The sequence below is a fragment of the Bos indicus x Bos taurus genome, chromosome 9 (assembly GCF_003369695.1).
Source record: "Bos indicus x Bos taurus breed Angus x Brahman F1 hybrid chromosome 9, Bos_hybrid_MaternalHap_v2.0, whole genome shotgun sequence".
NCBI classification, from domain to species: Eukaryota; Metazoa; Chordata; class Mammalia; order Artiodactyla; family Bovidae; genus Bos; species Bos indicus x Bos taurus.
This window is the reverse complement of record NC_040084.1, coordinates 102261454-102277861: the sequence shown is the minus strand read 5'-3', so window position 1 is coordinate 102277861 and position 16408 is coordinate 102261454. Positions and strand designations below refer to the sequence as shown.

At 53.9% G+C, this 16408-nt stretch overlaps 1 protein-coding gene across 2 annotated transcripts; it reads right to left on the bottom strand.

Annotated features, from left to right (window-relative positions):
* Positions 1–306: 306 nt before the first annotated feature.
* CCR6 (C-C motif chemokine receptor 6) lies at positions 307–14669 on the bottom strand. Of its 2 annotated transcripts, none has more exons than XM_027552037.1 (3): positions 14585–14669; positions 1540–1649; positions 307–1443 (listed from the first exon to the last, which is right to left on the bottom strand). In XM_027552037.1, exons 2-3 carry the CDS (start codon positions 1546–1548, stop codon positions 328–330), a joined length of 1125 nt encoding a protein of 374 aa, XP_027407838.1. In that variant the 5' UTR covers positions 1549–1649; positions 14585–14669; the 3' UTR covers positions 307–327. The 2 variants fall into 2 exon arrangements, with proteins under 2 accessions (XP_027407838.1, XP_027407837.1); XM_027552036.1 differs by lacking the exon at positions 14585–14669 and adding an exon at positions 2920–5326.
* Positions 14670–16408: the final 1739 nt, after the last annotated feature.

The window sequence follows — 16408 nt, the reverse complement described above, 5'->3', positions numbered from 1 at the left end:
GCCTGCTTTGTGGAATGCTAGCCATCAGGGACAGGGGCAGACGGCATCCCCGGTCGGATGAGTTGGGGGTGCTGCCCGTGGGAACCCCCCGGCACCCGGAGCACCCGCGGCCCTGATCCTGCAGGAGCAACCCCACTGGCTTTTGCTTCGTTTCCACGCTCCCCACGCATCTCTGTCCTGTCTGCGCTGGGCCGGGGGCGGGGTCACATGGTGAAGGGCGGGGGGGGGGGGGGCGGGGGGGGGGGGGGGGGCGGGGGGGGTCACATGGTGAAGGGCCGGAGGGGGGGGCGGGGTCACATGGTGAAGGGCGGGGTGGGGGGGGCGGGGTCACATGGTGAAGGAAGACGGGTTGTCGTTGTCCGCGGTCTCGCTGTTCTGCCGGGAGGTGAAGGTGTCCGAGTGCAGCCGGGAGCAGGAGAAGCCCGGAGCCTTCTGCTTCTTCCTCACGCACCACAGGTCCTTCATGATCTTCAGAAAGTAGCTCCGAAACTTCTGGCCGATGAAAGCGTAGAGCGCGGGGTTGAGGCAGCAGTGCAGGAAGGCCAGCACCTCGGTGACGTTCTTGGCGTAGCCCAGCAGCTTCTCGCTGCTGCATGAGCGGCCCGTCCGGCCCAGGTTGACGGCGGTCACGAGGAGCACCATGTTGTGTGGGATCTGGCAGGCCAGGAACACGAGGACCACTGCGATGATGACGCGGATGGCCCTGTGCCGCTTCGAGTTCTGCGCCTGGACTAAGGTCTTGACTATGAACGCGTAGCAGAAGATCATGAACACCAGCGGGATGAAGAAGCCGAAGAGCAGCTGCAGCCCCAGCATCAGCAGCTTCCAGCGGATGGGCTCGGACACGGCGTGGTACCGGGGCTCGCAGACGTCGCCGCCCTGCAGCTTGTACTTCTGGTTGAACGTGAAGGTCGAGCTGGAGATCAGGATGGACACTGCCCACACGGCCAGGCAGATCAGCTTGTGGTGAGCCAGGGTTCTGGAGCGGAGCCGGAAGGACTTGGTGGCCTGCACGATGGCGATGTAGCGGTCCAGGCTGATGCAGGTCAGCAGCAGCATGCCGCAGTTGAAGTTGATGGCGTAGATGCCCCGGGTCAGTTTGCACATGGCGTTGCTGAAAATCCACTCGCCGGTGGCGTGGTTGACTGCCCAGAATGGGAGGGTGAGGACAAACAGGATGTCCGCCACGGCCATGTTCAAGAGATAAACGTCCGTCATGGACTTGGCTTTCTTATAAAAGGCGAAGGTGACCACCACCAGAATATTGCCCAGGAGGCCGCAGACGCATATCAAGGAGTAAGCGACCGGCACAAAGAGCCCAGAGAAATTTCTGACCTCCTGCAAGGAACACAGAAAGCTGTCGTCATCCAGTAAGTAGTCTGAACTGTTAGCTAATCCAAAGTAGTCCTCATTTGAATCGTAGACGGTGGAATTCTTTGGTTCCTGGAAAGTGAACAAAGATAGAGTCAGCTGCAGTGTAATCTTCTAGGAGCAAATTGACGGTATTACCCTCCCAGGCAAAGTAAAAAGGATACTCACCACTCTCATCCTGGAGCTGGATCTGGGCAGAAAGGCTGGGCCTGGGCTAGAAGGGAGTGGACTTTTCACCTCCTTGGGCTCACAGTGGAGAGAACAGGAGGGACGTGAACCTAAGGAAGAACGAAAGCAGAACGCACCACAGTTGAGTATTCTTGGAGAGCCAGAGAGTTTAGGAAATAGAATTCTTCCCATTTCAACACAAGAGTGCACAGCATGCTATTTTATACAGAAATACTCATTTAGAACTGGTGTCAGTAACCTCTTTCCATGGAAGGCCAGACGGTAAATATTCCAGAATCCGTAGGCCGTGTAGTCTCTGACACCACTGCTCAGGTCTGCTGGCAGAGCCTGAAAGCAGCTTCCGACAGCTGCGTGGACGAAAGGGCAGGCCAGCCGCAGGCCGTGGGCTGTGCTGCGTGGACGAGAGGGCAGGCCAGCCGCAGGCCGTGGGCTGTGCTGCGTGGACGAGAGGGCAGGCCAGCCGCAGGCCGTGGGCTGTGCTGGCCAATCCCCCATCTGGAGTGTAAAAACGGGTAATACCAGCGAAACCACAGGTTCACTCCGCAGAAGAATATTCTTGAAGAATTCAGTTTAATCGCAGTCAACAAGATGCCACTGAACAAAACCTGTGGAAGTGCAGATGTTGCTAGGATACTTATAGTTTATAGTCCTTGCTTGAAAATGTTATATATACTATTAAAGACTGCATGGCTTCCCAGGTGGCGCTGGTGGTAAAGAGCCCGCCTGCCAATGCAGGAGACACAAGAGACCTGGGTTTGATCCCTGGGTCAGGAAGATCCCCTGGAGGAGGGCATGGCAAGCCACTCCAGTATTCTTGCCTGGAGAGTCCCATGGACATAGGAGACTGGCAGGCTACAGTCCCTAGGGTCACAAAGAGTCAGACACGACTGAAGGGATTTAGGAGCCACAGATGTGTCCAAAATACACTCTCGCTAGCAACCACTGATCTGCTGGGGCAAACACACCCTCATCTTCAGAAACCAGGCCTCAGGGAGGAAGGCTCAGGCTGGTGTGGTTAGGGAAGGCTCCGTGGGCAGCACACTCTGGGGCCCTGGAGCACCAATCTCTGGCAGGTGACCACTCTGGCTGAAGAGGAATGCTGAGCCCTGGGTGTTTGTGAAGCCCCAGCCTGGCCGGGTCGGCTTGACCACCACTAAACAACCCCAATGGCGCTGAGGATGTGCTGGGAATGCCAATAGGGAGCCGCAGGGCTCCAAGCTCAAGGAGCTCACCGGGAGGCAGGTGCAGGCTGGAGCTGGGCCTTGCAGGAAGGCCTGTGAAATCCCTCACTTTGAAACAAACAGGCAGAGGGGAAAGGAGGACTCGGCGCTCTTCCCACACTCCCTCATCCCTCTTTACCTGGTGTGGTGCAGCGCTCTGCTTTATCAGCCCGCCACGGACAAAACCCTGGCCTGGAAGTCTGAGACTCCTGTGAAACGAGCGTTCCCTCTTCTCCTGCAGCTCCCCCGCGCCGTCGGCCCAGGAGGCCAGGAAGAACAGAAATGCCAGGCTTGGATGCTGAGACGGAGAAGGAGGCCCCTGCCCCGAGCCCATTGGCTGTGCCAGGCCCGTCCTCAGCTGTGGAGGCCACACCGATACCGGGGGAGGGATCCCGGGTACGCAGAGGTCACCCTAGAGGACTTCCTGCACACGCTTCTTATGTCACATGACTCTCCCACTGCGGCTTCCTGACCACACACCAGATGGCCTAAACCCGCTCCCTCGCTGCTGCCCGGGGCCCGGACTCCACTCTGCCTGGTCCCCGCTCTGGACGGAAGATCGCAGGGACGCTTGGCTCACCTCTGCACTTTTGTAGCCGCCTGCGGAAGACGCGCAATCAGAGCTTCTGTGTTGCAGAAGCATATGAGGAGATAAGCACCCATCAGATCACCAGATTAAATGTATCAGTCGAAATATGACCTCAAGATTTGTGCTTCCGGCCACGAGGGATTAGCAGAGACCAAGTGCACTGTACTGCATCAAGCAACCAAAAACGCCCACAAAATGTATCAAATCACAGTTTTCAGACACTGGGTGATGGACGGGGACTGTGGTCTGAGCTCTGTGAGGTCCCCTGGTTCTCAGTGGGAGCAGTTTCCGTGTGCAGAGCAGGGCCCAGAGAACAGCCTCCTCACGGCGCTGAGGACACAGGGGTCAGAATCCAGGGAGACGGGCAGAGGAGAGACAGCCCCACACACAGAGAGACAGGGGCCGCAGAGCTGTCCTGAGAGGAAGGGGAGCACAGCCAAGGAAGAGCCCTCAGAAAGGGCGCAGGGCCACCCGCAGACACCTCACGGGCTGGAGACAGGCCTCCTGAGGGCAGGGCGGGGCTGTGACAGACACCGGCTGACGGCCCCCACCACATTAAACCTCAGCGTTTAGCCCAGCCCAACACTCTGTCTCACAGATTTTTTTTCCCTCTCTTTGCTGAACTGCCCTTCGAAAGTGATTATTTTCTGGTTAGAACTATACTCTGCCCCTGCTGTTTACTTCTTCAAGAAAACACTCCCTCACGGCCCTTTCCTTCGGAGCATCCTTCGTTCCAGAAAGGTCAGAGAGCAACAGCCTCTAGGACCAGCAGAGCCTCTGACGGCTGACAGCTGGATGCCAGGTGGGACGATTCTGAAACTTTGCTGAGGTGAAGATTACACACCAGCACCCTCATCTGCAGCCCGATTTCCCTGGACTGTGAGACCCTTTTCTCCTCTCTCAAGGGAGGGCACCGGCTTGAGGGCTCAAGCCCCTGTGGCCCCCTTTGCCCGGCAAAACAATCAAAGCTGCTCTTTTCTGCTTCACCCAAAACTCTGTCTCCGCAGAGTTTTATTCTCTTTTATTCGGCTGCAGTGAACAGAGGCTGGGTTTCGGCATTAGCAGCGACCACGACCTTCCAAGTCCCAGGACCCTGGGAGCACCCTCAGTAGGGAACCGTCTCAGGAGTAACGGGGTTAAGATAAGCCGGGTTAAGATAAATGCCTCTCCAGACCTGCCAGGACAGAGCCTGAGAGAAAGTCTCAGATGAGCCATCTGATTCCAATCATACAGCTACCTTCAGAATGAAGGAATCCCCAAATTAAAGATATACGACCAAGTTCAGCCTTCAACATGTAAAATTCATAATGTCAGGTACCCAACAAGATGTCTAGAGCGCTGTAGACTGAATGCTTGCAGCTCCCCAAGGTTCACACGCTGAAGCCAAATCCCCAGGGCGACGGCGCGTGGACGTGCAAGGCCCCCGCCCGCGCCCCCGGGGGGATCAGCGCCCTCATAAGAAGCGCCGCGTATGACAGCCCACTTCCTCTCTGCTCGCCGTCCTGTGCGGACTCCGTGAGAAGATGCAAACCAGGAAGCAGGCTTTCATCAGCCCTGGATCCGCTGGGGCCCTGACCTTGGGCTTCCCAACCCCCAGAACTGAGAGAAGTAAAACGTTTGTTGTGGAAGTCAGTCGGCCTGTAGTAATTTGTTATTGCAGCTCAAATTGATCTAAGGCACAGACATTCAGAATGACGGGAAAGTGACCCGTGAGCTACACAAGCAGACAGAAAAATGGCAGAGATGATGGAAGTAGCAAAACAGAAGCCCCAGCAGCTGCTATAAATACACCATACATGAGTCTGCTAGCCACTCAGTCGTGTCTGACTCTCTGCAGCCCCGTGGTCTGATGCTAGTATAAATATAGTGAGGTTCCTGAAGTGGCACTAATTGTAAAGAACCCGCCTGCCAAAGGAGGAGACATCAGAGACACAAGCTCGATCCCTGGGTCAGGAAGATCCCCTGGAGGAGAGCAGGACAACCTGCTCCCGTGTTCTTGCCTGGAGAATCCCGTGGACAGAGGAGCCTGGCGGGCTACAGTTCACAGGGTCACAAAGAGTCGGACACGACTGAAGCCTCTTGGCACGCATGCACGATAAACCCTGCACATGATCAGGAAGGCAGAGGAGAGCGCAGACACGATGAGGATGCCAGGAAAGGTAAAGAGAGACTAAAGAAAAATCCTGATGAAATACGCAATGTGTAAAATGAGATCACACAGACTGCTGACTGCCCTGCTGGGCCAGGGGTTACGACTCTGTGCTCCCACTGCAGGGGGCTCAGGTTCGATCCCTGGTCAGGGAACTAAGATCCATAATACCCCTCAGGTGCAAAAAAAAAAAAAAAACACACCGATGGGGATTAACATCAGACTGAACTCTGTTGACATGCACAAAACAATTGTGATTCTATATTCCAGCAACATTTAGAAATTGAAATTGAAAAACAAATTATAATAGCATCAGAAAACATGAAATCAGATGTTTATGGACACATTCCCCCCTTCTCCATACCCTTAAAACTATAAAACAACACAGAGAGAAATTAAATAATCTAAATTAATGGAGATATATATTTATGATCAAACAATTCAATATTGTTCAAAGGTCAGTTCACTCCAAATTGATCTACAGAGACAAACAAACCCAAGTGAAAACGGTGGCAGGGGTGTTTGTAGAAATTGACAAGGTAAATTTAAAATGATAAAGAAACTCAAGGGATTTAAAATAGCCTAAGCAACTTTGAAAGAGAGAACAAACATGTAGGACTTACAGTACCCGGACTCCAGACTTGCTACGAAGTTGCAGTAGTTATGACAGTCGGGTGCTATAAGAGAACAGATCCATGAAGCAGCAGAGCAGAAAAGAGACTCAGTTTTTACTAAAGGATCAAAGGTAATTCAGGAGGAACAACAGTCCGTTCAGTAAATAGAGCCAGCACAGCTGGATATTCTTGTATGAAAGTTGATCTGTACCCCTTATCTCACACCACAGGCAAAAAAAAAAAAAAAAAAAATCAGCACAGGTTACAGCTCTCTATGTGAGAGCTAGAAGCACAGAACACCCAGAAGAAAGCATCGCAGAAAGTCGTCATGCCCTTGGGGATGGAGGAGATCTCATATAGATGGCTCAGAACTGATAAATTGTAACTCATCAGAATTTAAGACTTCTGCGGCTTTGAAAGACTTCAGAAAATGAAAAGACCTTGAATGGGGAAAAAAAATGTAAATTTGTATCTCTTCGCTGCAGCCAACATCTTCAAACACTTACAACTCAGTGAGGACTCAGAAAGAATCAGGGGAAAGATGTTAAGTCGAGTCACCAAAGAAAACACACGGACGGCAAAAAGCATACCCAAAGGCACACCGAGCCCTTAGTTCTCAGGGAGATGCAAGTTAAAACCGCAGTGAGCGGTCATGTCACGCTCACCAGACTGGCTGAAATCAAAAGGGCAAGCGACAATGTGGAAGAGCCGGCCAAGGGCGTCCCCCCAAGCAGTGGGGCCGTGACGCAGAGACCGGCTCTGAGAACACAGGGCCGGGCCTCTCGGGTCACACACGCACACACTCACCACTTGAACCGCAGCTGACCCCTGCGTTCACCCAGGACAATGAAAATGAAAGACACGCAGTCACAGGCTTGTTCTCAGGGCCCGGGCTGGAAAGAACCCCAGTGCCCATCGGCTGGCGCCCCAGACACACACTGGGCCCCAGTCCACGGGCAGCCAGGGGCTGCTGAGCGCCCGCAGCGCCAGGGCATTTTTCTGGGTGAAGAACTTAAACCTGTATGCCCAGGTTCTGCGTTGTTCCGATTATACGGAATTCTAGAAGAGGCCGGACGACAGTGGTGGAAGCCGAGTCGGTGACGGCCGTGGGTGGGGAGTGGGGTGAAGGGGCTGCCAGAATGGCCCGGGGGGCCTTTCTGAGGTGCCCGAGACGCGCCCCATCAGGATGATGGCCGCTGGCAAAGCCCACTGAAGGCTGCTTTCAGTCTGGGGGCATTTACTGCTGCCATCCGTGCCTCAAGCGGCATAAAAACAAGTGCACGGGGTCCCGTATCAACGCACTGATGCTGGCGACAGGTCCCCATGAGGACCGAGCGGGTTGTGGAGGGTCCGTGCGGGGGAAGGGGTAGAGATGACCCCAGAAGGAGGAAGAGGGACAGGTTGAGGGGGAGGGGCTGGGGCAGAGCAGGAGCGGAGACCCCGTGCTGCGGGGGGCCGTGGGGCCTAGGGGCCCCGGGGGAGGCCAGACCTGGAGCGTCGACATGGGCCCTGGGTGGGCGCCTGGGTGGGGCGGGGTCAGCTCCTCGTCCCGTGTGGAGACAAGGGGGGCAGCCCTGCTGAAACGCAGCCGGGGAGGACCCAGGGCACTGGGCCCAGCTGGACCCCCACTCAGGGAAACTACTTTTCAACTGCACTGTGATAGATAATAATGCTATCGATCTGTTATTAACGATGATAATAGTTCAATCAATGATTGTGCAACGGCTGCTGACGCTGAGCATGCAAGGATGCACCGAAAATAAGCTCCAGACCTTCAGGCCACACGGGGGACACTCTCAGAAGAGACTTCAGAAGCCAGGCCGGAATCACGTCTGTTCCTGAGTGAGTCAGTGAAGGGCATGCTCAGTCGCTCAGTTGTGTCCAACTCTTTGCGACCCCATGGACTGTAGCCCGCGAGGCTCCTCCGCCCAAGGGATTCTCCAGGCAAGAGTACTGGAGGGGGCTGCATGTCCTCCTCCAGGGGATCTTCCTGACCCCGGGATGGCACCCACATCTCCTGCATTGGCAGGGGCTTCGTAACCACGGCACCACCCGAGAAACCTTGAGACATTATTTTAATTTCCTTTGATTGACTTTTTTTCTGATTAAAACGGCAGAATGCACCACAGTAACCCGCATCTGTAAATCCCCTATCTTTCAGGGATAGTGTTATACAGCTGTTGGGAATAAGCATTATTCAAATGTGGACGATGACGGATGCATCGCTCTTGTGGTGAAGCTCCGTGTTCTTGGAAACACGGCTTTCGAGTCCTCGTGTGCGCCAGGCACGAGCAGTACCTGGAAATGGTTCAGCCTGCCCCAGACCACTGCCCTCATTACAAAATCACGTCAGCTCTGTGACGGAATCGTGCTGGTGACAGATGGGCATCAGCGTCACCACATCGGGCAAAGCGCCTTTCTTTCCCCTCAGGTAATGACCTCAGATCTTGAGGAGCAACAGTCAGCTTTTTGGAGAAGGATTCTGTCCTTTGTAACAGACGGACTCTCTGTTGTTCTTATGAAAATTGGTAAAAACACTAAGATGTTTAAAAGGAGACATTTCTGTACCTGCTTTAATGAACAGAGAATAAAACAGACATGTGGAAATCTGTCACAACCAAAATAGAAAACTGAAATAATGCTCAATAAATGTTAAAAGTAACTGACGCTCCATTCTTGGGCCAGATTGCTGTAAGGTTTAAGACGGGGTGCGGGATAGCGTCGTCGAGTCTACAGCGGTCAGACTTACAGAGGAATTTAGAGTTGTGCTGTGGGAAACACTGCTGGCCAGAAGCAAGGGAAGCCAAGCGGCCGTGATGGTGCAGAGAGACCCCGTGCAGCAGACCGGGGGCTCCTCTGCAAAGACGGGGGCCAGGGAGGGGCGAGATCACTGGCCCCCTGCAGGGAGGCCATTTGAGAGGGTCTAGGCTTACCCGCACCTGCAAGGGGTGAGAAGGCGGCCAATGAGTAGAGATGGCATCCAAAGAACTGACCGAACGTCAGGAAGATTATTTGAACGGTTTGGCAAGCTGGGCATGAGCTGCCTTGGGGGCCAGCGAAGCCCAGGTCAGGCGCAGTGGTCACTGCTCAGGCGCGTGTGAGCCAGGTCAGACCTGCCCAATCGGAGTCTCTGGTGGAGTGCTCTTTGGAGAGGAAAGGGTTAGAGCGGGTGCCCCTCTCCTCTCCAGCTGGGGGCCGTGGGGGCAGGACGGGCTGGAACCTTGCGAGGCACCTTTGTGAGGGGAGGGTCTGGCTGAGGAGCTCTGAGGCAAACAGCCCCCTGTGCCCCGGATGCTTCGCCACCAGTAAGCCTGGAGCTGGGGCTGCTGGAGCCCCATCCACCGAGGGTGTGGGGCGGGGGAAAGATAGCTTCCAACCGGGCAGTGAGCGGGTAAAGACGCGGGCGCCCGGGGATGGTGCTTTCACATGTCCTGCTCACAACAGGAGCCCGTGCTCGCCTGTCTTTTGAGCCATCAGGGCAGGTGGGCATCAGATGAGCTCGAGAGCCCGCGCAGGGCAGTGGCGACCACTCACCCCCCTTCACAGCGTCTCCAGTGACTCTAATGCACATTTGTGTGAGCGCCGTGGCTTCGTCGGGGAGTCCAGCCTCTAACAGCTATAGCGCTGGAGTTTAGATCAGCATGTAAGTCAGTGAGCTTAGATCAGTGAGTCCCTGGGAGATGCTCTGGCTTCACAGAAAGCAGGGGTGAGGATGGGCCGGGAAGAGAAGTTCTGGGGTTAGTTTTGGGAGCTGCCACCTCCTGCCTCCTCCTTCTGGAACATCCGCGTCATCGTTTATCCCCAGGGGCTCCTCAGAACCTGTGTCGCCCTTTGGAAAAAGCTGACGGAGAGGAGTCCTTCCTTCCCTGCTTCCGCCCTCCCTCCCTTCCTTCCGAGACAAGCATAAACGTCAGGCCCACGAGCCGTCTAGCCACGAGTTGCCAGCACTGGTCGGAGCTCGGACCAGTGCTGGGAGGACATCCCCAAGGCAAGGGAGGCCTCCCCTTCGGTATCAGCTGGTCTCCATGCCAGGCTGCGGCCAGGAGTAGATGCACCCTCAGAGACTGCAGGAAGGGGACGGCGAACAGGCCCTGCACCAGCCTCGGCGGAGTCACTTCTCATCGAGGACACACAGAACTCATGTTTCTAAAACTCAGGCCATCGAATGGCTTCTCTTCCTTTGGCAGAGGCACACAGCAACAAGCTGAACCTTTGCACGACTTTTGCACTGAAGGTTTGAGGCCATAAATGACAAGTAGACGTGCCAGAACCCAAGACTGAATGGAGCCTTGGGGAGCGAGCCTCTGCCTTCAGTTGTCACACCGCGAAGACTCAGGGAAACCTTAGCGCTACTTAATTAGACCAACATCTTTAACATGGTGTTCACAATGCTAATTTACATTTCATCACGATTAAGCAACGTGGCTGCCTTGGACCGCTGTCATTAGGTACTGTGTACTAAAGAAGGCACCTCCGAAACGAGCAGCTAACTGACTGCCTCGCTCAGGAATGCAAAGAACACCTCACGGCACGTGTCCTCAGATCAGAACAGCAGTGCAGAGGGCCGTGGCCCTTCCCCCGGCCCAGCTGCTCTCAAGCCCACCAGAGGCTGCCCCCACCGCCCCCCGGGGCCTCCATTGCACAGAGGCCTCTTCTCGGGACTCTGAGGGCTTCAGAAACCTGCTCACAGGTAGAGGACAAGGACACAGAATGGCTCAGGCCCTCAGCAGGCAGTGTCTTCGCTGGGGCCAGGTAACCGAGGACGGGCTCGCAGGGAGATGGATTACTGGTCGGCTCTTTGCTGGGGCCAGAAGCGTGTGGGGCAAAGGGGAGCAGGATACTGGAGAGGAGAGGGGAGGAGGGGAGGAGGGGAGGGGGAGAGGGAGAGGGGAGGGGAGGGGGGAGGAGGGGGGGATGTGTCCATAAATATTTGATTTCATGTTTTCTGATGCTATTATAATTTGTTTTCAATTTCGATTTCTAAATGTAGAATCAGAGCCGTAACCCCTGGACCAGCAGGGAAGTCACCTGTGTGTGTGATCTCACTTTACACATTGTGTGTTTCATCTTCAGGATCTTTCTTCAGTCTTTTTGTATCTTTCTTGGCATCCTCCTCATGTCTATGCTCTCCTCTGCCTTCCTGATCACGTGCAGTCTTTATACTGCATGCGTGCTAAGAGGCTTCAGTCGTGTCTGACTCTGTGACCCTGTGAACTGTAGTCCGACAGGGAGGGGAGGAGGGGAGGGGAGGAGAGGAGTAGAGGGGAGGAGGGGAAAGGGGGAGGGGAGGGGGAGGAGGGGAGGGGAGGGGAGGGGAAGCAGGGGGGAGGAGGGGAGGGGGAAGGAGGGGAGGAGAGGAGGAGAGGAGTAGAGTGTAGTAGAGCAGAGGAGGGGAGGGGAGGAGGGGAGAGGGGAGGAGGGGAGGGGAGGAGGGAGGAGGGGAAGAGACGAGTAGAGTGTAGAGAGGGGAAGAGGGGAGGGGAGGAGGGGAGGGGGAGGAGGGGAGGGGAGGAGGGAGGAGGGGAAGAGACGAGTAGAGTGTAGAGAGGGGAAGAGGGGAGGGGAGGAGGGGAGAGGGGAGGAGAGGAGGAGAGGAGGAGAGTGTAGTAGAGCAGAGGAGGGGAGGGGAGGAGGGGAGAGGGGAGGAGGGGAGGGGAGGAGGGAGGAGGGGAAGAGACGAGTAGAGTGTAGTAGAGGGGAAGAGGAGAGGGAAGGGGGGAGGGGGGAGGAGGGGAGGAGACGAGTAGAGTGTAGAGAGGGGAAGAGGGGAGGGAGTAGAGGGGAGGGGAGGTGTCGAGGGGGTGGAGGGGAGTAGAGGGTAGAAGAGGGGAAGAGTGGAGGGGAGGGGAGGAGGGGAGGCGGCTGGAAAAGCAGGAGGGGTGGGCAACAGGCCACCCGCAGCCTTTGGTCCCTTTGACCAAGGGCAGACTCTACCCATGAAAATTAAATATGCAGAAGCATTAACATTTATCAAAGTATTATCAGCAAGGAAACCTTAAAGTTTTCATTTAAACAAATTAAACAAGCTTAACCGTTTGCTAAAATTAAAGCAGACGGTTTTCAATCTGTGCTTATTCTCATAATAGTGATGCCCCCAAGACAAGGAACAGGAACAAAAGGTGTATGTGTGTGTACACGTGTGTACATGGTGAGTACGCACATGCTCGAGCATACATGTGGGTACATAACTCTGCGCGCGTGTGTGGATGTTGCATTGCGTGTATGGGCATGTGTATGTGTGTTATGTGTTACATGTGTGTGTGGCGTGTGTATGTGTGTGTGCACACATGGAGGCATGTGTGTGTTGTGCATTACATGTGTGTGTGGCGTGTGTATAATGTGTGTGTGCTATGTGCACACATGGAGGCATGTGTGTGTTATATGTTACATGTGTGTATAATGTGTGTGTGCTGTGTGCACACATGGAGGCACGTGTGTTATGTGTTACATGTGTGTATAATGTGTGTGTGCTGTGTGCACACATGGAGGCATGTGTGTTATGTGTTACATGTGTGGCGTGTGTATAATGTGTGTGTGCTGTGTGCGCACATGGAGGCATGTGTGTGTTATGTGTTACATGTGTGTGGCATGTGTATGTGTATGTGCACACATGGAGGCATGTGTGTGTTGTGTGTTACATGTATGTGTGGCGTGTGTATATTGTGTGTGTGATGTGTGCGCACATGGAGGCATGTGTGTGTTATGCGTTACATGTGTGTGCTGTGTTACATGTGTGTGTGGCGTGTGTATGTGCGTGTGTGCTGTGTGCACACATGGAGGCGTGTGTGTTATGTGTTACATGTGTGTGTATAATGTGTGTGTGGTGTGTGCACACATGGAGGCGTGTGTTATGTGTTACATGTGTGCGCTGTGTGTTACGTGTGTGTGTGGCATGTGTATGTGCGTGTGTGCAGTGTGCACGCGTGGAGGCGTGTGTGTGTGTGTAGGCCTGTGTACACGCATGTGCATGTTTGCTGAGGCTGGAGGGCGGGTGTGCACGCTTTATGCTCTAATCACACAGTGGGCGTTGGGATCCCTGCTGTATGTCTATGACCGTGCTAAGTCTCTCAACATCCCTTTCAGATGACTTACACCCACTTTACAGGCTTTCCTCGTGGCTCAATGGGGAAGAATCTGCCTGCCAATGTGGGAGCCACAGGTTCACTCTCTGCCCTGGAGAAGGGAATGGTAACACACTCCAGTATGCTTGCCTGGAGAATTCCATGGACAGAGGAGCCTGGGAGGCTATAGTTCGTGGGGTCGCAAAGAGTCAGATGTGACTTAGTGACTAAACAACAGCATACCCGCTTTACAAATGAGAAGACTGCAGCTCATTCTAATTCACCTTGTCTCCAGCCGGTCTTACTGAAGGACTATACAGTTCCCACAAGATCTTAAATAATGTCCTTACTTTAAAACATTATAGACATCAGAGCCTTACATACCACAGAGGTAGGCATTCAATGCCATGCCACTGCTGTCTTAACTCACTTGACTCACAGGCACACAGCGTTTTATCCTTTTTTAGATGAATGTCAGTGGAGCTGAAACTCTGGGCTGGCTTCCTTCTGCTTTTGCATAAACGTGGTTAAGAAAGAAGCCAGAAGGTTTTTTCCAGTGAGTTGAATATAGGTTTGTATTTTTTTTTCCCTTCTGGTTCCTTTTGCTTCTTCAAAAGCTCATTTTACCTTTTCTTTTTCATTTACAGTAATTAATGTTACACCTCTAATCATTTCAAGAACTAGTGACTAATTCAGACTTGGCACTGGTTTCTTTCCAGTGCTGATCACTACAATATCTGTTTTCTGCAACTACCTGGGCTTTGGAGGAATCGGTGGAGACTGTCTTAAAGACCCCCATGCACCCTTTTATAGTCATGAGACGCTACCTCCCTCGTCACTGTGGGCTTTGCAGCCATTATCAGAGCTTTTCCTGCGTTGTGCTGAGTCTCATAAAAATTTCCACCGCATCAATTTCTCTTAATTGACTGCCTGACAAGCTCCTTCCCAATCAACCTCCAACTATTCAAGACCCTCACTCGAACTTTGTCCTAAATCACCTTTCTCATCACCTCCAACACATTTTTAGCTCAGGTTTGGCTTTCCAAACTCTTTGTGGCCTTATCTAAGTAAAGAACTACACTTCTCCCCAGACCGATGCCCCACGGATGTCACATTATGAGGCAATGACCAAACTGCCCAAGCTCTAGTGCGAGACAGGATGAAATCACTTGCTGTACGTTTAGGGGGAAAGCAAGCTTCCCCCACAGCACTAGTCCTCAAAGTGCAAGGACGCTGCACGTGTGGAAGTGAGCGTGCTTTATCAAGTGTAAACACAGACAGCACGCCAGCATCCTGGAATCCTCAAGAGGCAAGCAGATCCATGTCTAATATTCCTCAGACGCAGGATCAGAGAAGAAAAGACGTTTTTGAAAGGGGCTTAGCAGGCTCACCTCCAAGAGGCCGTGGTCCGGAGCGCACGGTTCCGCTACACGGCCCTCACACAGGCGCAGGCATCCCCTCTGTGACCTCTCGCCAGACGCACTTTCTAATGGTCATTAAGAAAAAAGCAGTGAGGGGCCAGGATTAACCAGAAGCAAATTGCTGAATTACCACTTCCTATGTAAAAGGAACGCCTATTTGCCCAAATACAGATGGTTAACCATCTATATCCTGTAGGTTATAAAATGATCATATGACTCCCTGGAGCAGCAGTAGAGCTGATGAGAAGGGAGGGGCCTGGGTGGGGTTATCCCTGCAAGAACAGCTCTGAGCTGCCTTTCAAGGTGTGGCAATGACATCGCGCTCAAACATGGCTTCTCCAGGCCAGCGACCTCTGGGAGCAGGGCGGTATCATGTGCTGCCCGGAAAGATGTACGAGGGTTTAGAAAGGCCATTGAGCACGGTGGACGGAGCCTCTGGAGCCCCCTCCCTGTTCGCCTGAAAGCTGAGCGCCACAGCCAGGTTCTGACCCTCCGCAGCCCCAGGCCCTCCTCTGCGCAGTGAAGGCTGCGGTGCGCAGCCCCAGATGGCCACGGGGCAGCAGGCACGGCTCACGAGACTGGCAGGGAGGACAGCGCCTGGAGTGGGGCTGAGCAGTGAGTGGGCCGCTTAGGCGTCTCTGACTCTTTGGGACCCCACAGGCTGCAGCCCACCAGGCTCCTCTGTCCATGGGATTCTCCAGGCAAGAGTACTAGAGTGGGTTGCCATTTCCTCCTCCAGGGGATTTTTCCAACCCAGGGATCAAACCCAGGCCTCCCACATTGCAGGCAGACGCTTCACCCTCTGAGCCCCCAGGGGAGCCCAGGAGTGGAGAAAGTGCTCAATAAACTCGAGTTTTGGGAGGATAAAAACCCAGGTGGATTAGTGGTAAAGAAGCCGCCTACAATGCAGGAGATGGGGGTTCAGTTCCTGGGTAGGGATGATCCCCTGGAGAAGGAAATGGCAACCCACTCCAGGATTCTTGCCTGGAGAATCCCATGGACAGAGGAGCCTGGTGGGCCACAGTCCATGGGGTTGCAAAGAATCGGACACGACTGAGCAACTAACACACACACACACACACACACACGGTGTTGTATCCTCTGGGATCAAAAACATCTTGTGTGGTGATGGATGCTAGCTAGACTTATGGTTCATTTCACAATATATGTAAATATCAGATCACCGTGTCAGGCACCTGGAACTAATACAATGGCAGATGTCAATTATCTCTCAACTTAAAAGCACACAAGACCCTAAACAGCAGGACACGTGACCATTAGGAGGTGGCAGGTGAGAAGCCTCCCGAGTGCGTGTCGCTGGATCTAGGGATGGATGTGAGGAAGAGCATTGCGATGAGCCACTAGGGGAGCTCGTTTTTCAGTATAAGTGGCTTTAAGAAATCAGCAAAAAAGTTAAAGAAAAAATATTCACCATCATGTAGTGAGTCGTTATGATCCAAGTCTCAGGAAATCGTTTCATAAAAAGACTGAGAGCAAAGTGCTACTGTTGTTCAATAGCTAAGTCATGTCCAACTCTCGGCGACCCCGGGGACTGCAGCATGCCTGGCTTCCCTGGTCTTTGCAAGGTTTTACAGCAAAGACCAACAGAGAGCAAGGCCGGGTGGAGTCACGCGTTCCCTCCTTCCGAGCCTTGCCCTCCCATCTCGTGCTAAGCCGACCACGCTGCCCACGCACAGCCCCCGTCCCTCGGCTGGGTGCTGACCGAGCATCGGTCAGGGTCTCCGTGCTGTGGACCCCAGAGCCCGGCTCGCCCCAGGCCTCGGCCACCCTGTG